Source organism: Perca fluviatilis, chromosome 1 (assembly GCF_010015445.1).
Source record: "Perca fluviatilis chromosome 1, GENO_Pfluv_1.0, whole genome shotgun sequence".
In the NCBI taxonomy this organism is placed as follows: domain Eukaryota; kingdom Metazoa; phylum Chordata; class Actinopteri; order Perciformes; family Percidae; genus Perca; species Perca fluviatilis.
In genome coordinates, this window is record NC_053112.1 from 37,225,398 (window position 1) to 37,252,766 (window position 27,369).

General features: G+C 41.2%; 1 protein-coding gene across 1 annotated transcript; it reads left to right on the forward strand.

Annotated features, from left to right (window-relative positions):
• Window positions 1-25,568, forward strand: ppp1r12c (protein phosphatase 1, regulatory subunit 12C). The gene is made up of 20 exons (XM_039804306.1): window positions 1-362; window positions 3,819-3,993; window positions 4,105-4,235; window positions 4,650-4,768; window positions 7,583-7,742; window positions 8,590-8,734; window positions 8,915-8,989; window positions 9,076-9,140; window positions 9,844-9,956; window positions 10,059-10,120; window positions 13,756-13,886; window positions 14,093-14,180; window positions 17,596-17,713; window positions 18,550-18,665; window positions 19,685-19,737; window positions 20,829-20,868; window positions 21,146-21,250; window positions 21,546-21,596; window positions 21,975-22,025; window positions 24,090-25,568. Exons 1-20 carry the CDS (start codon window positions 154-156, stop codon window positions 24,174-24,176), a joined length of 2,094 nt encoding a protein of 697 aa, XP_039660240.1. The 5' UTR covers window positions 1-153; the 3' UTR covers window positions 24,177-25,568.
• Window positions 25,569-27,369: the final 1,801 nt, after the last annotated feature.

Below are 27,369 nucleotides of genomic sequence, written 5' to 3' on the forward strand. Positions count from 1 at the left end.
GCAACTTTGCGCGCTCCCGACGCCAACGACCACGAGCCGAGGCTTCCTACACCAGAGCAAGAACCAGGAAGTGAAAGTATACACATGGAGGGTGTGTCGTTCCCTGCCAGTGAATGTTTTATTTTTAAAAACCCAGTCCTCCTCCGATAAATTATGGGGGACTCGGCGAGGACCAAGCGGCGGGAGCAGCTGAAGCGCTGGGCCGGCTCATGCACCGACAAAGCCCTGGCCGTGCCCAGGCGGAGGTGGCGGGGCGATGCCGAGAACGGAGCAAGGGAGCCGGGGGCCGAGCTCAGCGACCCGCCGAAAGACCAGCCAGTGTGTGAAGGCAGAGATGAAATCAGACCCCTCCTCAAACGACGGTGAGGAAACGTCTTCTGCCAAACCGTTTTTACAAAATCGGCCCGGCTAACAGCCACCTAGCTTAGCTTAACATCTGAAGATAATGCTAAAGGAGGAATTTTGTGCGTGGGCTTGGACAAGGGGTGGACAAAATAACATACCCTAAATGTCTTACAGTAACGTTACGTTATACCACATATAGCCCCCTGCTGCTAAATAACGTTTGGCGTTTATTTAAGGTCATAATGTTCTGTTTTTGTTGAAACTGTCAGTGGTCAGTGGTCATTGCTGAGGCCACAGTTTCTAGTGTTGTGTTTGTGTTAGCTAACGTTAGCTAGCTAACAAGAGAAGTGTCATACAGTCAGTGTTGTTGAGGGTGTGCTTGTCTAGCACCTTGTTGCTAATTCACTTCTCACCTTTTCATATATCATGAGTTTTGGTGTTGCCATAAGATATAATTTTACAGTACTTGTGTACAATACAGGCAGTGATTATCTCTTGTTAAGCTGACACATAGCTACCTCACTGATAAATTGGTGTTCAATTTAACAATATGGGTAATGGTAAGGAAGATCAATATTTATGATAACATCAACCGCATTAGCAAAGAGTGGTCACAAGAAGACCCTCACCAACGCTGACTGAAAGACACTTAGAGGGACATTTGTGTTACAACACCAAAAAATATGGCTTCAGAAATGACTATGTTGTAATCATTGTGTTATTTAATATTTTTCTTATTGTTAACCAATCCCACGAGAAGACCAAAACAACCAATGAACTGAACCTACAGCAAGTATTGCCTGTGTATTCAAAGCTGGTCTTGCATGTTTCCTTCCATAGATTTCCATCGTCGTCCAAAGATTATTAAAACACATCAGTGACCCACACTGTTGCGCTAGGTGACCTATTCCTTCAGTAATATGAAGAAGGCCACTGTGGTTTATTTTGAGTCGATTCCACATACACTGTCCTGCTGCCTTAAATTATCACTAACGCACCAAATACACAGTTGACAGTAGTCCCTAAGAAATATATAACTTACTCTGGTTTGAGTATTGATATTAGTCCTTTTTAATAAATTATATTTTTATTTATAAAGATTTAAGTCTTCTGTAAGAACAAATGGCTTTGGGGCTGAGATCCACAGATAGGGTAAGGATGCCTAAAAATATCAAGTGATGATAAATCTTGTTTTTTTTATATTTGTGGACACGAACAAAACCATAGAATATTGCCAGGCTTATCCTGTAACTAACCCCCTTTTCCCATGGGCTACTGCAACTGTGTTGTAAGTAGGACAGCACAATTAATCGCAGTTTTATCGAAATCGCAAAATGGACTAGTGCAATATCCAAATCTCTGGAGGGGAGCAATATTTATTAAAGGCAAAATATGTGTCAAACCATTCTGAATGAAGTATTGTGGTGCTGAAGAGACGCCCCAGCCTACAAACCATATCATACAGACTACAGAAAACCTCTTTGGCTATGTTCAGACTGCAGGCAAAAGTGGCCCAAATCCAATTTTTTGGGGGTCAAGTGACCAGGTCAGACTTCTTCAGAAGTAGTGTGAACACTCAAATCTAGCCCAGATCAGATTTATTTATTTTTTCTCAATGCGGCCGCAGTGTGAACAACCAAGGCGGAGGTGGCGGGGCCCCCTTCTCCCGGTGCGGCTGTCGACCGGGGTGGACTGTCCTCAGTGGGCTTCAACCGCGTCGCTTCGCCAGTAGTAATAGACCGGTTTTATCGTGGAGACGCTGCAGTTCACGTGCAGACCATGCACTGGCCCACCCCCACTAGCACCATGGCAGTCTTAAAATAAAAATCAAGCATTTTATTTCAATGGCTACTTTTCAGGTTTATTGTTTTCTTAAATTATTTAAATGTGTTGACAAAGGACATTTTGACCTGACCTGATTATATGTGTCTTATGTCAGCAAGTCTGTGTTGTAGATGTTGATTAAAGCCTTTTACCCTTGCACAGTTAACCATATGCAGTGCACCCATCCACATACCTGCAAACTAGTCGCTTTTTGGCGAAAATCGCCGTTTTGAATGGGAAAATTATTAGCACGAGACCCGGTGCTAATACGGCACCGGTGCCTTAACGACCGTTGTCTGCCGGACCGAATTGCAATCCGGATTTCGGTGCCTTATTTAGGTGCCTCTGAAATGCCTGCGCTTTTCTCTGATGCTCCGAAAACGGAACATTAGAGGGAACTGAAACATCGCCACATGGGACAACTACACTACACTCGGCAGCAGGTAACGTTAGCCTACCGTTAGCTAGCAGCTGGAGTAAACACGGTTAAAATGCTGACAGCTAAACGGTGTAAAACTCTGGTGGAGGCCCGTAACGGTTAGAGATGTTCCGATACCGATACCAGTATCGGTATCGGCTCCGATACTGCCTAAAACGCTGGTATCGGTATCGGGAAGTACTGGAGTTTATGCACCAATCCGATACCACGTAATGAAGCCCTAAAGAAAATCTACGTTAAAGTAGTTTATTTATGTTCTTTTTCATTAAAACTATAAAAGAAAGTTCTGGGGCATTCCTTGTTTGCGTTTGTTCATGTTTCACAAAGAGTTTAACCTGAGCCAGACCGACAACATATCACATCCATACAGAGATAGTAGTATACAGATGTTAAAACATAATGAAATATATGACACGCTGGTATCGGATCGGTACTCGGTATCGGCCGATACGCAAGTTCAGGTATCGGAATCGGTATCGGGAAGCAAAAAAGTGGTATCGGACCATCTCTAGTAACGGTCCTCATGTGCAAATCGGTCGTCCGGTCACACAGACCTCTGTTGTGAATTTGCAGCCATAACCCCGCAAAAGGCCAAAATAGCCAATTTGTCTCTCCTTCTCTTCATTCTTCTCCTCCTCAGCACCTGCTCATTAATGTTATGGCTGCCATTACACAAACATTTTAAAATAAAAGCGAAAATACTTCCTCCATAACTTTAGTATCATTGTTCTTTTGCGCATGCGGGTCAGTTCGAAACTGCAAACAGTTCACACTGGAATTTGATATAGGCCACATTTTAAAAGGTAATGTGAACAGCCCAAAAAAAAATCGGATCTGAGCAAAAAATCCGAATTAGACATTAGACTTGCGGTGTGAACATAGCTTTTGTTTGGTACAGATCCTTCCAAAAATCGCACTATAATCATTTTTTATGTGAATATCTTTCAATGAAAATGAGAATAATGATACAAAAATGATCATTCCCTCCAATATCGTGAATCATATCGCAAATCGCAATATCAGTCAAAGTAATCGCAATTAGATATTTTCCTGATATTGTGCAACCCTAGTTGTAAGTTGTGTCTTTTTTGTCCATTCCCTTTTTGGAACACACTGGTGCTGCACGACATGTTTCTCTCTTCAAATTGGCAAACCAGCTACAACAGCTAACCAATGAGGTCATCTAGCTGTCTGTATCCCCTGTCTTTAGGAAAAGTGTGAGGTTTGACAGGGCTGCAGAGTTCCTGGCTGCCTGTGCCAGCGGGGACACGGAGGAGGCCCAGGTGATGCTGAAGGAGGCCAAAGAAACCAAAAGGAAGAAGGGGGAGGATGTGGCAGAAATTATCAACTGTTCCAATGCCGATGGAATCACTGCTCTCCACCAGGTGAGGCAGTTACTCCTTTTGTTTAATCAAAATTATCAGTTGATGCTGAGATGAATGAGAAACATTTACAGTTGCATTATTTGACTTTTTGTTGTTCTCTTTTCTACACAGTCCTGCATTGATGGCAGCATGGACATAGTGTCCTTTCTTTTGGATCATGGTGCCAACGTGAATCAGGTTGACAATGAGGGATGGACACCGCTGCATGTTGCTGCCTCCTGCGGCCACCCCGACATTGCAGAGTGTGTAGTATATGTCTCTATAGTTAGCAGAATACAGTTTTCAGAATAGAGCAGCGTAACAGCTATGTGTAATACAGTACTCTTTGCCACTTTAAATAAGTCCGAAAGCAGTGTGGGTGCCAGAGTATTTGTGCATTCAACAATACTAACATTGTTGTCCTGTTTGGCAGCACAACAAGTCAGCTAAAGCATGAGTGGGATGACACACAAATGCATGCAGCTCAAACGATTTAACAATCGTTGCACCTTTTTTCCGACAGATTCTTGTTCTGTGAATAATGCCTTTTGGTCTCGCTTTGTAGATAATGTGATAGGATTAGGTGTCTCTATTAAGAACTGGTTGTCCTTGTGTATACTTTGTAAACATTTCTGCACTTAAATGCATTCTCAATCTGTTCATGTTTGTTTTGTCAGTTTTCTTTTGCAGCAAGGTGCGTCTCTTTCTGCTGTGAACTGTGATGGTGACGTTCCTCTGGATATTGCTCTGGATGAGACCACTGAGGCCCTCCTTCAGGATTACACTCGGAGACAGGGTGAGTGCTCTCCTTTGACAACTACACATCCCATTTTAAAAGGATGTTTTCTTTCATTCCTGTCTATGGCAAATGTGTTTGTATTGCTTTCTAGAGCATGTCCTGTTAAATTTACAGCATAGGTTTTTGTATATGTTTGCCGAGCTCAATAGAAACAAGGATAAGGTATGGAAAAGTCCATTTTAAAATCCAACATAAAACTTTGTTTAGATGCTTTAAAGATGCAGTAGGTAAGTCTTATAAAACTAAAACAGACTCAGTGGTGAGTGAAAACCGAAGCAGAGGGACAGACACAGAGCTGTAGCAGAGCCAAAGTAGTTTAGTAGTAGTAGTTTTTAAATTTTTTAATTCATTAACTTTATCGGTTATCAGGCAAACAAAAACGCCAGTACAGATGAACTGCAAACTGCCAGAAAACAGGCCGATAATCTGTCTATCACTAATTTGGAATATCTTTGATGAGCCTTGATGTGTATTTCACAGACTGGAGGACAGAGGATTTAAAGCAGGGTTATGTGCTTGAAACAAACCTGCACGATATTGGAAAAAAGATGTCAAAGTCAAAAATCGTTCTCGACTACTGGGGTGATTTTGTAGGGGAGTGCATCTACATAGAAAGTAAAAATTAAAAAGGAACTTTTCTAATGTGAACCATTCTTTGATGAACTTTAATGCTTTACAAACACCAAAGCAAGTAAGCGCCGTGACTACTCTTCTGAAGTGATTTTGGAGAGGGACAATTGGTAGTTAAATACACTGGTTGACTGACATGACACCATTGTAGCCTATTCATATAATACTATCAGTCCAGGCTAAAGTAAATGATATTAATAATGCATGCATATTGCTTCGTCTAAATTTTAGGTTGTGGTCGACTAGCGGGGCCTGCTTGTTTGTTAGATAAATTGATCAACATAGATTGTGATTGGTGGTTTGCTGTGCATGCAGACCTGCATGTCATGCACTAGCAGCAAACTGTGTATCCAAGAACACTTCAGTCAGTGTAAATTACGTTATATCAGGCACAGACTGATGTTGTAGATTAGTGTTATGTTTCCAGCGTTGCGGCTCCGAACCGTAACGTTAGTTGGGACTTTTTCTTTAGGCTAACTGTATTAGCTTTAGCCTGGCTGGTAGCAGCTTTCTGTGCTGAAAAATGGCCGGGAGATGTCGTGATAACGTTGCATTAATCAGGTGATTTAGTTCATCGTTGCAGCGAACATAAAACACTGACTACCGTCGCTTCAATACCCATGGAAAAGTGTATCACTGTGTCAGCGGCACTGTACTTTTCTACACACGGAGAGCCTCACTTCCCATAACAAACCCCGTCAGACTAGCGTTCCGTCACATACACACGTTGCCCACATGGCTACCTGTCTTAAAGGGGAAGGATCGGCAGGTTACAATCATGTAAAAGAACGGTGAAACATTTACTTTTCTATCAAGCAGCAAAAAAGTTTAAGCGTCAACATCGCAACATCCTGGGATGTGACTCTCGCGCATGCGCACATGGCGATGTAGACGATGTAACAAATATCGTGCAGCCCTAATGACATGTCATCCGAGCACGTTATAAAGAAAAAGTATTTTATACCGGTTCCAAGCGGCCACAGTCGAGGACGGGGTGAAAGCCGGCCCACGTAGAGAGGGAGCTGACACAATATCTGTTTAATGCACCATTCTCACCATATCACGATACTCTCTTCTGGAAGGCATGCATGACAGGAGGGGTTATGTAAAAAATGGGGAGGGGAGAACGCTTAAGAGATAAGTTCAAACCCTGCATACTACTAATAGGAAGCATAATTAGTAGAGAGGCACTGATATGGGATTTTAGGGGTTATCATTATTGAACGCAACACTTGATGTGTCTCTTAGGGCCTTTTCACACCTGAAAGTCTGGACCATGGTTCATGTTTTTGTTCCATTGTATACATTTGATCCGGTTAGTTTTGGTTCCACACTGCAGTTATGTGACCGCGCTAAAGAACTATACATGACAAGACTACGTCCTGTCATCGTCACATACGTCTCCTGATACTTGTAATTGTTTGGTTTGTAGATGGGCTTCCCCGTCCTCTCGTATCTTCTCTGGTGTCTTGAGTTTTTTTCTGAATGCTGCTCCCCGTGCTACCGCTGCTCGTTTTGTTACGTTTTTGAAAAGCAAGACACGGGAACTTTACTTGGGTTTTGAGGGGCTGCGGCATTTATTCAGAGACAAACTGAAATATACACTGTACATTTACTACCACATATCAAGTAAACTGCTGATATATTCTCTGCTCTGAAAGCCAGCAGCTGTCTGCTCTAAGCGCATTCACCGTCGCTCTCTCTCATGTAGGCTACACACTAAGCACTGAGATATTCCTTAAAAGAGCTACGCTTCTCTTATAACATGACGATATCCTGCCAGAAGTTCCTGTATTTAGTCCGAACCATCCAAAAAGTGCTTTCAAACCGGAACCTTGGTTCAGTTTGATTCAGACCAAATACAGACTACCCCTTTTGGTCGGACCACATTTCGGCTGTTTGGTCCAGACCCTGGTCCATAGGAGGTTTCAAAACTGTAATTTTGGTTCGGATCAAACTGAAAAGTCTGAAAGTCTGGACCAAACGAGGTAGGTGTGGAAGCCCCCTTAGTGTTGAGAAATCTTGTTGTTGCTGATGATGCTGTTGTTGTTGCTGTTGTACAGTGACTATGTACTGTCTTATAATTGTGTTTTTATACAACTGTTCATTTTCTTAACAGAGATGTTATTCTCTGTTACTTGCACGCAGAAAAAACATTTGTCATTTTCTGTTTGTGTCCAGGTGTGGACTTGGAGGCAGCCAAGCGGCTGGAGGAGGAACAGATCATGGCAGACGCCCGGACCTGGCTGACTGAGGGCCTACCCGCTGATGTACGACACCCCAGGACCGGGGCCACCCCACTGCATGTAGCCGCTGCCAAAGGCTACCTAGAGGCCCTCAAGTAAGCATCTCCTGGTGTTTTTCTAAATGGATGTAGGTGACATAGCTTAGAAATGTTATTTTCTCAATGGGCAGACATCAGTTCAAGATTAATTTATATGCTGATGATATCCTATTAACACTATCTTATCCACTTACCTCTGTACCCAAGATTTTAGAGACAACCAAATAATTTAGCCTATTTTCTGGATATAAAATAAATTGGAACAAAAGTGAAGCCATGTCACAGATTCTTATCACGCAATCTGTTCATTAGGCTCTGGTTCCGTCCAGATGTTGTGGCCTTCTGAGATGTAGTTAGACATACATTTCTCAAAGATGTTAAACTTGAACCCTTATGTCCAGCTACATGCATCAATTGTAAATTTGCATAAAACATGTTCACATTAGCATGCAACAAAATGATTAATTCTTATAAACTAAAAAGTTTGAAAGGACAATTGTTTTAACTTAAATAAATGGCTAGAGGACTACCTGCACCTTATAAGTATGGAAGAAGTTGCATCATCCCTGTCATATCTGGGTAGGGGTAGAGATGCCTTATGCGTCACAATAGGGTCATTCCTGGACTCACTCACAACATCATGCCCTACTCTTTGTAATAGAACTAGGTCTTTGCTGAATTCATAGTATTCAGTCCTGGTCTCATTGTATTTGTTTCTGCAAAGTAATGTCTGTTTAAAAGTCATAACCTTCTATTTTTCATACTGTTTTTCTTGTATGTCTCTCTGTCATGGAAAATCTATATAAAAAACAAACATGTTCTTTACTTCTTGAGGGAGTCTATGTTTTGTCATACAATGTCTCACACAGTTCTGCTGTTGTCACCTTGCTGTTGTGTTGTACAGGATATTGTGTCAGTGTGGGCTGGACGTGTCAGCCATGGACTTTGATGGCTGGACGCCTCTCCATGCTGCAGCACACTGGGGTCAGGGGGAGGCCTGTCGCGTTCTGGCTGAACAACTGTGCAATATGGAGGCCCGCAGCAATGCGGTAGGCCCAAAAAATTATAAAAACCTTTTCTTATTACATTATACTTTTTTGTCCAGCTTGTTCTTCCATTTACAGAAGAAACATTTACCAAGACTTTTAGGTAATTTATAGGGCGAACTTTATACTGCAAATCTGTAAATTCCATGTTTCATTTTTGTCATGTTGTTTCTTACTTTATAGGGTCAGACACCATTTGATGTAGCTGATGAAAGCGTTGAGGAGCTCCTGGAGGAGTTGGCACAGAAACAAGCAAATGTAAGAAAGAGTTTGTCTTTACCTGGTATTTTATGCATTTACTTTATGTACTGAAAGATCACTGACAGCTGCCTCTCTCTCCCCAGTCCATATTGGACTGGCAAAACCAACAAGGCTCCACCGCTGCAAACGCACAAAACAAACGGCGGAGGTTAGTACCAGCTGTACAATAAGGAAATTCTGAATTAAATATGTTCCCAATTTAAAAAAAAAAAAGAATAGTTCCTTCCTGTGAACACCAAGGTAGGGCTGCACTATATATGTATGTATGTATGTTTGTTGTCATTGCAATATCAACATATGGCGAAAGGCTGCCATAGACACTACGAGATTTTTTTTTGTGTTCGTTTAAAGAAAATATCAGTAGAAAACTGCTAATTAAAATGTAACTCATTCGTTTTTTAGTGGTGCCTTTTATGTTCAATTCAATGTTCAACAAAGTATGTTAGAAATGCTTTCCCTTTATTTGTTTCAAATTCAACAATCAATTTGTTGTATCTTAGCAGAATACTGAAAACAGGCAGAACTGATTACACTTCAATATCTTAATTTATCGCAAGTTATATCGTTTTCATGATATTCAACAAAGTTATCGCCTATGGCATATTTTCCTCATATCGTGCAGCCCTACACCAAGGACAGGTAAACTAAAAACAAATGAATATCTCCCAGTAACTCCTCCATATATTGCCTAATAACAAAGTTTGTGATACTACTTACTTGCAGTGAGACACACGGTAAAGTAAACACTACCATGTAATCAACGCAGAAGACCTGAAAAATGTCTCCTTGGGCAGTGCCAACTAATGAGGTCCCTCAGATGCCAACATCTGTCTCCATGTCATGTCTTCCAGGAGCTCGGTGTGCAGGATGAGCAGTAAAGACAAGATGAACGTGCAGGACCAGTCTAAAGAGAGGGGTGTTTCAGGAGGCCTGGAGCTAAGTGAGGAGAAAGAGAGCAGCCCTGGTAAGCCAGCTGCTGTGTTGACAGTTTGACCAGTGGTACTACATACTCTATAAATGCGCTTGATTGTGCTGATTCCAAAAGAAGCTTGTTCTCTTTTCACAGAAAGCTCCACCGTGTCCAGTCCAGAGAGTATGACCACATCCACAGTCAGCCCTGCTGACAAGGTAAAAAGCGTGAATTCGCAATAGCTGTGACCAAGACGTCCATGCATACATCCATCCATTGACACCCCCCCTTTGGACAGTTGGAATGAACACAAACACACACATATAACTTGACCTCATTGCCAAATTTCAGCCTCCTAAGGCAAAAACTGTGACAGACCGGACAGATCAAGCTATAGAGCTGCTGGTCCAATGTGGCATACAATAGCTTTCTTTCTCAAGTCCTTTGTATCAGGTACATTGTAGAAAGGCTAGAAGGAAAAGACAGCATGTGATCAATCACTGATATTGCAAACAGTTTTATGCTCGCCTGAGGTGTTCACAGGAAGTAAACCTAACCCTAACCCTAATTTGTAAAATTTCCTAAAAGCAAAACCCCACATTTGCACGGCAGTTTGATGGAAACGTAGCTGTTGTTTTGGATTGGGATTTTGCAAGTATTTCTTTCATTTTCAGTCAATACTTTAACTATATCAAAAAAGAATGACCAACAGCAATATTATGAACATGGAAAATCTGAAGAAAAGCCAGAATGTGGTTGTGTACCTGCAATTTCAAAACCAACAGGAATGATACAGTAGATATTTACCATTGGGGAAGTACACACCCAGCATTAAGCATTTGAACAGAGGTTTTAAACCCACCCCTGATAAAGACGTGTGTGGAAACTCCAGATGGGAAGGCCTTTGGTCTGGATGGTCAACTAAAAAGATGAATTTATTAGTATGCTGACATTAATTAAGTTTCCCCACCGGGGCCATGAATCCAAATCTTAAAGGGCAATTTAGTTTTTTTTTCAACCTGGACATCATTTTCCTATGTTTTGGTGTGTAAGTGACTGATAGGAGCAACAATCTTTGATATAGGGTATTTCACACTGTTCCTTAAGGTCTCCTAATGGGGTATGTAACATTGGTTGGGCTGAAAATGGCTTGGCTGATATTTTATTGGCTCTTATGCATCACTGTGTTTTGGCTCTATTTGTAACAAGAGCTTTTCTTCCAAATATGGTATGCTCATGAATATTTAGATGAGCTGCGCGCTGATTGGTTGAGCGAATCCCCATACACACACATTAGAGACGCGCGATGATTGGTTGAGCGAATCCCTATACACACACGTTAGAGACGAGCGCTGATTGGTTGAGCGAATCCCCATACACACACGTTAGAGACACGACAGAATCTCATATTTTTTTATGCGAGAAATCAACTATATAAAGCTCAAATATGGGCTGTTTTACGAAAATTTATGGCTAATTGCAAATTTGGTAAGAGTGTCGGACTTTAGGAGCCCCACACAGTCTGACGAGAAAGCGGCAGCCTTCTGGGCTCCATACCCAGGGCAAAGTCACCCTTTACTGCACTACCGGGGCTCCGAGGTTGTGCCGTTCTGAGCAGCTAGCTAGCTATATGTCCCATTCAATACAATGGGAAAAGATCGCGACTAGCTAGTTACACTTTTGGCATAACTATAGTATCTTTACAGTCTTACAAAGCTAATACTTGTCAGATTTCCATAATACATTTTTGTGAATTTCAGAGGTCTCGTTAGGAGGAGGCTAGCTAGCTCTCATTGATGGACTCCAGCTCACCGCGGGCTCTATAGATGAGACTCGCGGACAAGAGGCGTTTATTTCCCCAATCGTTTGTTTAAATAACTCAACACACATATTGACACATTATAAGATTAACTGGAACCTGTGGTAAGAGATTGCAGGCGTAACAAGCTCGCTGACCCTGCTTTCAGTCACACACCGGCCATTGAGCTCTGTGAGGGCAGCGGCGTTTGGTAGTCCAGTCACCCAGAAAGTGTGAGTTTGCGCGGGTATTGAGCACCGCAGGCTGCCTCAATTGAGCTCACAGTAGGCTGGGGTCTGTGAAGGAGGACAGGCAGGGCGGCGATGTAGCAACCCAGGCAGCACCGGCAGTTGAACTCCGACACGCAGTCGGACAAAATTTACAATTAGCCATCAATTTTCGTAAAACGGCCCATATTTGAGCTTTACATAGTTGATTTCTCGCAAATGTTCAGAAGTGAATTTTGTAACGGAATAGCAGAGATCTGTGCGACCTAGATTCAGAAGACTAGCTGACCTCAGGTCAGTTGTGTAGCCTATGTAAATGTTGGGGCGTGACAAAGAGAGACTAGAGCCAAATGAGGTGGAGTTGAGAAGTCAACTTTTAGCTTTGTTGAGATTCGCCCGTTTTCAGAGGCAGTTTCAAATTGTGAGATTTGCAGAGGAAAGAGGTGTCAATGGGATTTAGAGGTTCTATGTATGTCCTAGTTACCCACCAATTTACCCCGTAATTTTTCAACTATGACAAGGTAAAATCGGTTTTGCATTCTATCACCCCTTAAAGTGATGGTTCGGAGTAATTTACCCTAGGGTCCTTTGCACCATGACCTCGAGCCAAACACCCCCCCAGAAGCTTTTTTCACCTGGGTCTAACACTGGGCGAGTTAGCGTAGAGTAGCGTTAGCCGCTGAGTAGCTTAGCGCGGGGCTAATGGACCCACGTTTGTATCTCTTAAATGACCCCACTAATAATGCCCGAAATGATACCAAAGGTCTACACTAGTATATATAGGTTATGCTCTCATAAAACGATGGATTGGAAAGTTTGTAAGTACACCAGAACACTTGCCTGCTCTCTTCTGCTCTCTGTTGCTGTTGCTGCTGCTGGTGCTACCTGCAGTTAGACGAGTGCTTAGGGCCGTCTATAAATTACTACACCGAAAAGAGATACAACAAAAATATGTATTTATTTTTAATATATTTTATTTAGCACTCGTCTTACAGCAGCAACAACAACAGCAGAGAGCAGAAGCCAGCAGGCAAGTGTTATTTACATAAACTTCTGGTGTACTTACAAACTTTCCAATCCATCGTTTTATGAGAGCATAACCTATATATACTAGTGTAGACCTTTGGTATCATTTCGGGCATTATTAGTGGGGTCATTTAAGAGATACAAACGTGGGTCCATTAGCCCCGCGCTAAGCTATTCAGCGGCTAACGCTACTCTACGCTAACTCGCCCAATGTTAGACCCAGGTGAAAAAAGCTTCTGGGGGGGTGTTTGGCTCGAGGTCATGGTGCAAAGGACCCTAGGGTGAATTACTCCGAACCATCACTTTAAATTTAAAAAGACAATACTTTTAGCGTCTATAGAGCCAACATATTTTCATTTTTCTGTTGACTTTGAATGAAGTGTATTTTACGTTGCTAAAATTACAATTCATTTACATGGAGTCTGGTTGCTTTAGCGAAGGCAATTTCACAGATGTTTTTAGGTTTTTAAAAAAGGATCTTACTCTTTAACAGAAAGGTTGATCTCCTTAGAAATCCTTTCAATAATGTTGTCAGACACTTCCCTGTCAGTGGCAAAACAAATATTTTTGTGACAATTGCCCTGTTAACTTACATTGTAGCTTGTTTTCACTGACTGCCGACTGCAGCGATCTCGCTTAATACTGGACCAATGTCACTGATGGTTGTTCCCATAAGTCACTTAGACACAGAAACATAGGAACATAGGGTAAAAAAACAAACAGTAGTTACCCTTTCATTAGGGACAGTTGATTACAGTTAAGCTTCTGGCTTTTTCCCCCCCTTGTGTTGTCTGTTGTTCAGACACCTGAGGAGAAAATTGAGGAGGAGAAGGAGCAGGACAAGGCAAACCGCACTGCCAGAGTCCAACCAACTCCTCAGACGAGGGATGGCACGGCTGAGAGCCCCAACACCCCCAACGCTGACAGGCGCAAGTAAGAAACGGCACAGTGGTTTGAACAGGAACACAAAACATTTCTGTGTTCTACACCAGTTCATTTTTACTTTATGCTCTACCCAAACAGTTCTGTGATTGTTTTTTTTTCTCCTATATTTTCATATGCATGCATGGCACATAATAGTTGAAATGTATATTATACTGTGTATGTAATATATACTTTGCGGATGTTGGTGTGTTAAGGTTTCAAGCTCCAGTCAGAGACGAAGAGTCTGAGTCTCAGAGAAAAGCTCGCTCTCGGATGATGCGGCAGTCTCGCCGCTCCACACAGGTACTGCTTCTTATTTGTTTTAATACTGTGCTGAGAAAAACCCAGGTAATTTATTAATATTTCTTCAATATTACAAAATATTGTTTCTAGAGCAGCAACAGCAATGCTTACAAAAGCAAAGTCACTTTGTAAACTCAATTATATCTCTTATAGACAGTACTGTTACTAGTACTAGTACTGGCTCCCTCAGATTTCCTTCTATACATATGTAAATAAATGATATAGCCTATTTATACTCTGGTTTGGCTGAATACTTGATGGTTATGATTTACTGAGAGATGTGCATCTGCAAATGGTCAATGTACAGTGCCTTGCGAAAGTATTCTTGAACGTTTCACCTTTCCCGGCCTCAAATTTTAAGAAAAAAAAACAAAAAAAACAGTGACAACCAAACAAAAGCTAAAATTAAAATAAAAGCAGATTACAATTACAAAAACAAGGAAATGGGCAAAGGCAAAAGTTCAACAATACTTTCGCAAGGCACTGTAAATCCTTTGCTCTCCATAAACCTTGACTGAGAGACTGAATAATCGTCTTGTTTTAAAATGATGTGTGCCTTTGACCTCCTGTTCATTTGCTGCACGGTTGTCTTTTCTGAGCTGCAGCTTATAAACACAGTTGCTCGTTTTCAAACGGAATAAATATCGTTAGTTATATTTCACTTTAGTCAGGCAGAGTCACAGAACCCTGGAAGGGGCTGCAAGCGAGAAAACACACAGACACACACACAGACAGACAGCACTGGTGGCCAGGTTAGCTCAGTTGGTAGAGCAGGCGCACATGTAGAGGTGTATGCCTTGACGTAGAAGGTCCAGGGTTCGAGTCCGACCTATGACCATTTCCTGCATGTCTTTCTCCTCTCTCTTCCCCTTTCATGTCTAGCTGTCCTATCCATTAAAGGTGTAAATGCACTAATCTCACGATACGATACACGATATTCAGCTCACGATACGATATATATCACGATATTCAGCCAACGATACGATTCAATATAATTCGATACACTTACATCATTTTCTGAAAGATTTAAAGGGGACAGAGTGATTTTGGTGACATCTTGTGAGTGTTCCATTTACTTGGATTTAATTAATTGAACTGAAAACATCAATTAGACAATATATGTCTCTGACTGGACAGAGAGTCTACAGCAGGGATCATCAACTACATTTTTTTCAGAATTTTTCTAAGCACTCTGGCGGCCGACCTTCAAATAAAGAAAATAAAAAGAATTTATACCCAGCCTATTCTTGTTCGAAATTTTCACTTTCTTGCTGAATTAATGCTACTTTTTTTTTTACATGTATTAGTGTGAGCAAACTCCTAAAAAACATGGAAACTCCATAATGATAACTGGCTCTTTAACTAGAAAAAGATCTCAGACTAGGAGGCAGTTCACTGAGGAGTGATGGTTAAAGTTTGTGATAGAAAAAATTTTTGTAGAAGGAGGAACCTGATGGGGAAAAAAGGTGAAAAAAAAGGGGGGGTGTCGAGGTAAACATGTCAAGCCGGCGTCTGACGTTGGCGACGTTGATGGGGAAAGCTCAAAAGCCCAGCTTTAATGATGAATGGACTGATAAGCAGGCTATGCACTCGTCATGTATGCCTCATTTGCAATGAAACGATGTTGTTGCAAAATAATACAACCAGCATCATCATCATCACTCGAACAAAACGATCGCGTCATTCACGTGCATATTAAGTAGCTCCAGATTGTCCGTTCTAGCGGAGAGTTTGGTTTGTTCAGCCAACAGTGAGGTTTACAAGAATTTGTCAAAATTTCCAGATTCCCGGCAACCTAAGATAAACAGTTAGACTATAAACCGACAGCTTTTGTTTTAGCTTGTTTGTAAAAATTCGCTATTTGCAGAGTAGAGCTGTGTTTGCGTAAAACAGCGCAATATCGCTTTCTACATGTTTATGCTGGTCTACACAGGTGAGTGCATTGATAAGTATTGACTTTCTACTCACGAAGGTTCTATTTACAGAAAAGAGACTAGCGTGAGTTCATCTGCCCCAGCGGCCGTATCGTTCCCAGTCAGGTGCTGCGTGTTTTAACTTTTAACGCACACACATCTCGGCTCAGCCGTGTGTGTGGAGCTCGGGCATCGCTGTACAGAATCCCGGCATGTGAATAGAGATGTAAATACAGGGGGCTGGGTTTTTGCTCTAAATGCTTGAAATTATAAATAACAGAATGCATTTTTTCCTCTTTACATTTTGTGAATTCATGATTATTCTGCGGGCCAGACTAAAAGCTTTGGCGGCGGGCCGCCAGTTGACGTTGGCTGCTCTACAGCGACACTAGCGGCTGGCTGACCAAATCGCTCTTCCTGCAACGTATACACTGGGGATTTGAATGGAACTTATGTATCGATACTCGTGGCTTAAAAATCGCTACTTTCTTGGGGGGAAAAATAACGATTTATATCGCAGAATCGATAAAATTGCTCAGCCTTAGTAAATGCCCCAAAAAAAATCTTTAAGAAAAAGAAAGAAAGCGATGCACTGCAAGCTAGGACATCAACTTAACATTACTGTTATTTGCTGACATCAAACTTGGAGAGGAGGGGACACAAGTTTACCTAATAACTGTTTATGCATTTTACATACTTTATTCCATTTTCATTTGGTGTGTTTTATCTCTTTTCAAGACCGGACCGTTCTGCCTAATTCCCTCATCGAAGTTGTAAACATTGACCCACGACAGGGAGGCGGGCCCTTGCTTAATTTGCCAGGGCATACCCAACTTGCGTAGTTAGCGTATGGGCTGACCCACTCTGTTATTAACTCTCGTGTGGGACATTTGAAGAACTCTTGGGGGCCCTCTAGTAACCACGGGGACACAGCAGCTGCTTAGTTTCCCTATACGTCAGGCTAGCTCTGGAGTCTAAACTCTGTGTATCTTTACATTCAATCATACTTTATTCCGTTTTTCTGTCTTTCTATTTAATGACGAGGCCCTGAGATCATTTAGTAGCTGTAAATCATTTTTCTGCACTGTATAGTCACATAGCTTTCACGGCCTTTTCTCAATGCTGCAAGCTGCTGTTGTGGGTATCAGGAGCAACAGTAGTAACTGCTAAAAACAAAACCAAGCCAAACTTTGATTGACCAATGCTCACTTGGTGCAATAATCTCTCTAATGCTGTGGATACTTAAACATTTGAGGAAACAGCTAACCTGCCTGAACACAGTTTGGAATGAGTGACTCATTGACTGAGTAATGATGTGGCTAACCTGATTATTGCAGGATTTAAGTGCAGCATCATGCAGCACACCAAGTTTTTATATATATATATATATATATATATATATATATATATATATATATATATATATATATATATATATAGTTTATTTTCAGAGACTGTTGAGCTCTGAGTCCAACAACTTTGTTTTTGCTCTGTGCTGGCAGGGTGTGACTCTGACAGACCTGAAAGAAGCAGAGAAGACTGTGGTCAAAGCTGCGGATCCGCTGCCTCGCAACATCCAGCCTGTCAGCCCCATTGTTACTGTCACGCCTGCTGAAAGGGGTGAGTGAGGATGAACTGCAGGACTACTAAATATAAACATGATGTATTTTTTGGGTGGAGTGCTCTTCTGGGTACTTGTGAAAGGAAAGGAGGTTTCTCACATGGGTTTCAAGGGCTACTGCTGATGCGGCTCATTAGGTGTGGTTTCTGCGGCAGGGTGGCTACCTTATACTCAGATTGTCAAAAGTTGCGTACATCTTCCTCTTTATCATGTTTTTGTCACCCCTTTCCCACCTGTGTTTTTTTTTTTTTTTATATATGGGGAAGTGAGCATTTCCTTGTCTTGTCTGTTGACACCATGTTTACATGAATCGGCCTGTTAGCTCAGTAAACACATGAGGTCAGTTTTGAACGCTAACCTGCTGGAACATTATCTCCCAGCAGTCAAACACAGCACTTTGTTTCATTGTAACTGTGCTTGCTGCTCTCAAGCCTCGACTCGCAGAGATTGGAGTAGAAAGATAAGGTCCAGGAAACTAATCTACCTGATGACTACATAGTTGCTTAGACCAGCGGTTCCCAAAGTGGGGTCCAGGGACCCCCAGAGGTCCTTTTTAACAGGGGTTCCGGGACCCATAGAGGTTCCTCAGAGGGCCACCATATTATTGTTTTGAAAGTTTTATTAAAACTTAAAATGTCTTATCATGAACCCAACATATTATTAGCAAATATAATAAATATAATATTAGCACCACAATATTTCATTCAGAATGGTTTGACCTCCCCCCCACCCCCACCTGATTAATTTTGAAGCCCTAGATGTGGTTCTTAGATTTTTGACTCAACCAAAATGTCCTTTCAGGAGTGTTTTTCTGTCCACCTCCATGTGTTTTCAGATACAGAGCCGGTGAGCCAGGGGGAGACGGAGGGAGAGAAGCGTCTGGGAGTGAAGGAAAGGAGGAGAGGGAGGAGGGAAAGGCGCTCCACTGGCATCGTTCAGCCAGGTGGAGAGGTAAGAGAGAAACAACCTTACATCATTGCAAACATGGCAGAGAGCTCACCGCCAACCAGGTCCAAGACTTTTGTCAAACAGACCAAAGCAGAGGTTTGCTGTACAGCTAGCATCAGGTTTTAGCAAACACATGTATTCATCTCTGCAGCGATGTGTGAGTATTTAAGTCAGGGAAAGGACAGCCAAACCACTTCCCCTTTTGTCATAATGTAACTGAATATTTGATGGGCACACTTCTGGGTCTTTTACAAAATGGGAACATTACTGACAGGAAGTCTTAATGATAGGTGCTTTTAGTGAAATGTTTTTGACTGATATGCATCAAGATTGTAATACTATATGATCTCTTAAATATGGTGGCCGACAGGGGCAAACGCACTGCAACTTAATGAAACGCACGCAAATTAAGAAAACCTCTTCATAAATTTGACAACGAAAACAAATGCAACAGAAAAACGCTTCCAGATTACACAAGGGAAGTTCTCCAGACGTCTAGAGGGAGCAGCTAAGTGGAACAGCTTGATTTTCGACCCCACGGGGAGAGAGCGCTCTGCCTTTTTTATTACCACAAGTTTACAGACACGTCTGCTGATTGGGTATCACCTGTGACCTGAGCCAATAAACTAGAGACTCACCCACCAAACGAGAGAAAACATATCTCAAACATGGAATTAATATTTACAGTCCATGAGTAGCAGCCACATTTGAGCATCAGTGTGAACATCATATACTTTTTATTAAAATGCCAGAAGAAGTTGATATAGATTATATATGATACTGTCAGACAGTGTAGAATAAGATGATTTGAACAACATTAAAGTTGCTGGGAAACCAAATGTTGGATGGATAAATGAATAAAACCACATATGTCCACCTTTTAAATATCACATAGGGGAGTATCAGAGTCATGTGACGTGATCTGCCCTGTTGTGCGTTTTACTTCAGTGAGACATGCAGGTAAAGTGCTGTTCTAACAGGAGTGCTGTGCAGCTGACCATGTGGAGCTTCTTTTTTTCCAGAATGAAGACGAGGATGCTTATTTGGACGAAGCAAACAGTAACAGTACTTCCAGGTGAGTGTTTTGTATTTGGTTTCAGCCCCTAAAAAGATCTTTAGGTACGGATAAAAAAAAGCGCTCCAGAGAGCAGTAAAGACTACAGAGAAAATCGCTGGCTGCCCACTGCCCTCTCTGGAGGATATTGCCACTGCACACTATCTCAGCAGGTTAAACCCTGGCCATCATCTCTTTGAACTGTTGCCCTCTTGGATGCGTTATACGTCGGCCAAAACACGCACCTCCAGATTTTTTTCCATAAGCAATTTGCACATTGAATAGGAAAAAACAATAAGCACTTTCATCTACTCTGCTACACACCTGCACTTTACGTAATAATGTGCAAAGTAAATTATTTTACTATTTATTCTAGTTTTAATCCTTTTTACTACCTTCACATGTGTGTTTGCACCATAGAATAGCACTTTTAATTTCATTGTATGGACTTAGAAAGACACTAAAGTCAATTCTGATTCTGATTTGCTGGGAGTGCTGGGAGCTCCCCGCGGAGCAGATCAGCAGCGGTCTGCAGAAATCTGAAACGTCAAGTTTTGTGTCATCCGGGCAGATCTCGGACCTCTGCTGCCCCGCCCCTCTGTGCACTGGCCCCGCAAAGCCAAACACCGTTCATTTAAACACACTGCCCACACAAAGATGACACAGAGCTGGATTCAAATCCGCAAAGTATCCCTTTTAACTTTTTTCCTTTGTGACATTTTTTTTGTAATTTCACACAATTGAAAGACGAGCCAAGATAACTGTTTTTGGGACTTCTTTTGGTTCTACATTTCTTTCCCTTTGAAGAAAACAAAAAAGGAAGAAGTACAAAGCTGGATTTTGATCATGTTATGACTTGTGTTACTTTTTTTTTAAGTTGTGGAGTTGAAGGTCGAATATGAGGGCCGCAGGGGAAGACTATTCAAAAATGTTTGACTGGGTGTACTCTGAATTTGTATGTACACCTGCTGGTTACCGTGAGGTAGTAACACAAATGTATAATTTTCAGGTCACAAAGGTAAATTCTTAGTTTTCTAAATGTATAGCCCTGTAATTGTGTGGAGGATTCTCTGTCTGATGGGGCTTTAAAAGTCTTTTGTCTGTCTCTGCAGTGAGAGTCAACTGGGAGACTCGTCGGCTGACTACAGAACGGTACGTGTCTGACTCTCTTCTCACTGAAAAGCTCACACATTCCTGAAAAACACAGGGCTGAAAGTGAATTATAGCTGAGATGTAGACAAACGCTGTACTGTAGAATCAACCCAGCTATTTTCACCTGCAGGCTTAACGTGTGTGTGTGTGTGTGTGTGTGTGTGTGTGTGTGTGTGTGTGTGTGTGTGTGTGTGTGTGTGTGTGTGTGTGTGTGTGTGTGTGTGTGTGTGTGTGTGTGTGTGTGTGTGTGTGTGTGTGTGTGTGTGTGTGTGTGTAGCTGTACTTTAAGGTACTGCAGGAGAACCTGGCTCTTAAGGACAAGCTGCAGGAGAAGGAGCTGCTTCTCAGCCAAAACAAAGTGGAGCTGGAAAGACTCCGACAGGTTGGACAGGTTTACTGATACATCTGACCTTTTAAAAGTGTATTATATTATGAACAGAGGGATGCTATGTGTATGTTTGTCTGAGTCAGCCATAACAAGCAGAGTGTGTGAACTGGGACAGCAGCACAAATCACCATTTAATAGTTTGTTTGTTTCACGTTTTTAAACCAGCATACCCCAAGGCATAAACCATCCACTCTGTATAAAGTTTGGATATATCAATCAGAACCTTTTTTATGAGGTTATATTCTTTCGTAAAAATCAAATTTATGAATACTTCTTCTCTCCATGGCAGAGTCAAGACAGCAGCACAGACAGACCGGCCCTGCTGGAACTGGAAAGATTTGTAAGTCTGCTTTTTTTTTTTTAACCGCATCCGTCCTCTTTAGTAACAAACCTCCCATACTGTTTAAATACATACTAATATATAGCACATTGTTTTTGTATAGCACCTTTCATTACATGTAAACCCAAGTTGCTTTACATTAAAAACGGCAGACATTAAAACAAAGCAGGAATAGAAATAGGAATACAGTAAAGCATTAACATAACAAGACAATCTACAAATACAAAAATACGTTAAATGACTGCATTGAAACAGCTCTACAAGTTCAGCAGAGCATGAAGCATGACGTGTCAAACAATAGAAGAATTTGCTCACTCAAGTCACACCATGTGAAATGTTTGCCTGTCAGTCAGTTTGTGACGTTGAAACTGTTCACAGGAGAAGTTGGCCCTTCAGAGGAAAGCAGTGGAACTGGAGGATGAGCTGAAGGTACAGATGTTCACTTCAACACTGATTCATCAGATTCTTTATTCAGGACACAAAAAAATGGTCCATAGCACAATACAAAACATAGCAAAAGACAGACAAATACAAGACAAAACGCATACAATAAGAAATGACTACAACTGTCAGTTCCACAATACACAAAAAGATTGGTTCCACAATCTTAAAGTGAACCTAACCGCACTTATTGCAGGTTTCACTAGTTTCGAGAAACTGAGATCATTGTATTTATTGTATTATTACAGCCAACAACATCAGGAGGTCCGTTAACAGGGCATTCATATTTTTTGCTCAGCAATGAATCGTCCTTAGTGCCCAGTCACTCACTCGCAGCACTGTCCTCCCATCTTTTGACGAGTTGGGAAATTAAGTGGAAAATAAATATTTTGCTCTAAAGCAAAATTATAAGACAAACTGGGGGCCAGAGTTGGCTGCAGTTTACAGTTTTAAGATGGACTCAAACATCGGTTGTCTGGAGCAAAATCACATGTACTCAAACCTCATTGTGTACGTTTACATGCACACCAATATTCCACTATTATTCTGAATATGACAAAATTAATTTGATACAGATCCTGTAAACAGCATATTCCGGTTGGATATTCCGAATAAGGCCTTTTTCTGAATATAGCATTTTCAGATCAAGACGTGGGATAATCCGGTATTATTCGGACTTTAGAGGCATTCTTTGGACATGTATACAGCGCATTCAGAATGTGTCTCAATTGGCGTTTTTACCGCAGTTTACGCCCAGTTTGCGGCCTCTTGCCTGTTTACGGTTTATGGTCAGCTCTGTGCGTTGCTATGGTTGCTTTACACAAACCAACCAGCTAATAGTTTGCAAGGCTGCAGACCCGATAAGGAGAAACACCGCTACTTTTAAACATTATCAAAGACTTGGATATCAACTGGTTTTTGGATGTGCACACACATCGCTACGCCAACCATTTCAAGAAGCTGGTTGAAGGAATGAAAGAGGGACGCTGTGTTCGCACGGTCCAACAAGTCCACCACCGCTGGTAAACTTAGAAAAAATCGTATTTTGCACGGCTGCATGTAAAGGGGAATATTAGTGGAATATTCACTTTCCATAGCCATGTAAACAGCTTAGTCACAATATCTTCTTTTTCGGAATAAGGGCAAAAACCGGAATGTTATGTGCATGTAAATGTAGTCACTGCAGGAGCTACAGTTTAAAATGCACCTGTTCATTCTAAACCCCATTTCCCGTGTCCTATAGCAATCACCAAAATACCCCTAGATGTCATCATAAGAGAGGTTGAAGTTAAACCTGCTGCAGACCTGCTTTAACAGGGGTTCACACAATTCAGTATGGGGACAGATTTCTAAATATTGAAATCTTTACCATGTATGATCCCACAAAGGCAACTTTATTATGTTTTGAAACTAATTTAATATTGTGTAATTGCGTTTTAAAAGTTTCCTTTTTCTCAGTTCATTTTGAGCAACTGATTATCTGGCAAACTGAAGAGGTCAGTCATAGCAACCACCACAGTACAGTTCAGTACAGCAGCAAGGACATGTGGTCAGTTTGTTAGTTATATTTTTTCATTTTGCAAGACCAGTTCCCACTGTAGATTGAATGTATGATCACCCAAGGTTGGGTTTTAAAACCGAGGTAGACCACCGTGCCTGAAACAAAGACTGCTAACATAAAGATTAATGTACAGCGCTCAACGTTAAGGTTTTTTTTCACTTTCACTTTTCAGGCAAATGTTTTTTATCGAGGAAAAAAAAACATCGAAAAAATGTCAAAAGCTTAAAAAAAAAATAATAATAAATACCAATGTCAAAACTCCAAAAAAACATCAAAAGTGTCAGGGGGGAAAAAAACAACACGTAAAGTAGTCATTTATGAAACGATGATGCCCGACATTGCGTTTTCGTTGCCCTGGGCCGTCGGGCAACTCTTACTGTTGAACCCTGATTTTATTTAATGGTAAAAGAGCAGAAGCACAAGAGGACACTGATACTGTTCTATTTGAAGTAGTGTTAAAACCAATGTTTGATGATGTTTTTTTTCTGTAGGTTCTGGTGGACCTCAGAGCAGACAACCAGCGGCTCAAGGATGAGAACGCCGCGCTCATTCGAGTCATCAGCAAACTCTCTAGATGAACCTTAAAAAAAAAAAAAGAAAAGGAAAAAAAAAAAAAAAAAACCTACATGGAGATAAAAAAGTATTACAGATTCTTCTTTTGCCCAACTCAGAAGACACAAACCGGGAAAGGGAGACGGCAGCATCAAAACGCCTGCGCAGCACATTCAACAGTAACTGGAACAACGTATAGATTTCAGGGTTCTTCGCCTGTGTTTGGGCCTTTTATGTTTTGGCAGATCTACTGTATAACAAGCTGAACTGCACCTCCTGTGGACTGACGGGACATCCCTGTTCACATCCACTTTTTATATATAGTCTTTATTGTTGTATTTTTTTTAACGGGACTATTTTAATGTGCTTTGCTCCTCTGATACTTTTTTATAAAATCTGTATTAAGAGACTTAAAGCCATGCACAGTGCGAGCTCACGGTAATGTTTAAGATAGCTTTCTTGACCTCCTGAAGGGGTGGGTCTGGTTTAAGGGGACAAAAAATAACAAAAAAAGACTTGCCGTTAATGTGCCAAAAGCCAGCCCCAGTTTTGCATGTCCTTTTGGGGAAAAACTCCCAAGTGGTCAGTGTTGTTTCTCAGGATGAGTCTTGGGTCGATGCTTTCTGTTTTGGCTGACTGCTGTAAAGGTGGACCAAATTTGCTTGCTCATTTCTCCCTGCTCCTCTGAATGTATATTTAATATGTATATTTATGTACAGGGGGCCATCTGTGCGGACAGTGATGTAAAGGTGTAGTCGTGATCTCTTGATGTATAAAGGGCTGAGAGTTTCGGGTGCTAATCATGGAAGTCAGGTGCAGCTCACTTTCAGAGAGATTTTTACGGAAAAATGTTTGTTACAAACGTCAGATCTTTCAAGAGCTTTAGGAGAACGCATGCTCTGTCCTTTAGTACTGTGAGTCAGTAGTAATTTAACTTTACCATTTTGACTGGACACTTCTGAAAGCAACGACCCCTAAGCTAAGTATTCACCCTGTGACAGACGCCTGTTAGTATTGAACAGACCAGGCCAGATGGGTCAACGTTTGAATGTTTACTCCAATTTTAAAGAAAAACCTTGCATGTCAAATTGTATTTTGATGCTGTGCCTTTCGATATACATTTCTAAGTAATATTTCTATTTTGCTTTGGCAGACGTACACTGTTAAGTATAAAATACAGTATGGGCATAAATTATTAAGGCTCTGTTGTATCTGTTTTTTGTTTTTACAAATCAAAGTACAATATCTTTGACTTAAAAAAAAAAGTTGATGCAACAGTATAACTCTGAAAAGAACTTAATATTAAAGGGTTGACACTAGAGACCTGACAGTATATTTGCCAATATTATCTGCTTGCAGATATATAGGCAAAAAATGTAGGCTGAAATGGTAATTAAAAAAAATAAGTGTTGCCATTACATGTTCGGTCCACCAGAGAGCTCTACATTTGTTTCAAGTAGGGAAGTGTCCCATTCTGCACATATCTGGCACAATTCCTGAAACTTAAACAAAATGAAAATATTAGCAAACACTTATATTAGCATTGAACTCCTGTATTGACACCCAACTATGGCTGGGCAATTTATCAATATATCAATATTGTGATACAAGATTAGATATAGATTTTTGGATATCGTAATATGGCATACATTTAGTCTTTTCCTGGTTTTACAGGCTGCATTACAGTAAAGTGATGTAATTCTATGAACTTACCAGACTGTTCTAGCTTTTCCATTATTTGCCTTTACCCACTTAGTCATTATATTCATGTTACTGATGATTTTCTCCATATTGCCTAGCTCTACTGTACTATGACTTTTTCTGACTTTACATACTATACCAAATTTGGCCTGTTTTTTGTCCCACCATGGCACGTACATTTTGTGCAGCTAAAAAGTACTTAATCCCAGTTTTACAGCTATGTAAACTTCCCTATTAAATTACATGCGTGTTATCTACGAAGCATTACAAGAATTATGGTATTCTTCGACATTTATTTTTGGCCCTTGGCCTTCCATTCAGATACATTTTGGCCCTTCATATGGAAGAGTGTGACCAACTCAAAGCATGGGGGCCATATTGGATACCAACGTCAGATGACTCTACAGTGTTACCCTATGGGTCGAATATGCTATCTTGAAATAAATCGCTTATTTTCACCATAAACAGGCATATACATGTTATTATCAACGTTTGTCAATATGTAAAAGGCCCTTATGGAAATATTCCAGTGTAATATTTACCTAGCAGGCTAGGCTAACGCTGTTGCACTAACATTAGCAAACGTTGGCGTAGCGTTAGCTGTCTAAACTTGTGAAAAGCTGAACAACATCCCCGTCCAAGCTGTGTTTCACTTTCCCTCCAATATGAACTTATGAACATAATAAAGACACCTGGACTCGGTCGAGGCCAAAAGCCATAGCTATGACTATGGCAAGATCGCAAGCATTTAGGTACATGGAGTGCTAGCGAAAAAGCTAACCCTGACATAAGGCTAAATTCAAACTTCATTCATTTCTAAAGCAGTGTTTTTTTGACAGCATGGTACACATTAACGATGGTATTACTATATTTGTCCTATGTAAGTTGTTATATCGCAGAGAGAAATTGACATTTACCTCACACAATAATGAACAGCTCCCATACTTTTCGCCTTTGTTGTTCACGGGGGGACTTGTGAAATCTTTTGCTGCTTCCCTGTCTTTCATTGCAGCCAAACGCACAACAGTTGGGCATTTTTTCAGTGATTTATGTCATTTTTTAAATAATTTGTTACATTTTTCCACTATTCCCTGCACTATGTCAATGGGAATCAGATGAATGTTGGTATCCAACATGGAGTCCACGAAACACGTGACCACCTCGCTCGGAACCAAGGGATAGCTCAGAACATTTTATTCCCTAGTTGGCCACACTCTCTATATAAAGGGCACTAGTCTAAATAGTTATTTGCACCAATATTAGATCATTTTTGAAGGACTTCAGCGCCGAATGTCATTAGCCTAGTTGTTGTAGGCAACACAAAGTTTCAGTTCCCGTGTTCCCGTCTATATGGTTCAGGCTCACACACAGAGCTCTGGAGCAGACCCGTGCGTCGCTTCGTGTCTGTTCTGTAAATTAAAGACGAGCAACACAGCTGTACAGTAGCAGCTTCAGTTCATTTGTCTCATTCAGAGACCAGAGACCCAAACGGGAATGTCTGTCTGTCAGACTCAGATA

Coding starts and splice junctions, on each gene's coding strand:
- ppp1r12c (XM_039804306.1), top strand. CDS start 154: ATGGGGGACTCGGCGAGGACCAAGCGGCGGGAGCAGCTGAAGCGCTGG. Junction 3,994..4,104: donor GAATCACTGCTCTCCACCAG/GTGAGGCAGTTA, acceptor TTTTCTACACAG/TCCTGCATTGATGGCAGCAT. Junction 19,738..20,828: donor AACAGTAACAGTACTTCCAG/GTGAGTGTTTTG, acceptor CTGTCTCTGCAG/TGAGAGTCAACTGGGAGACT.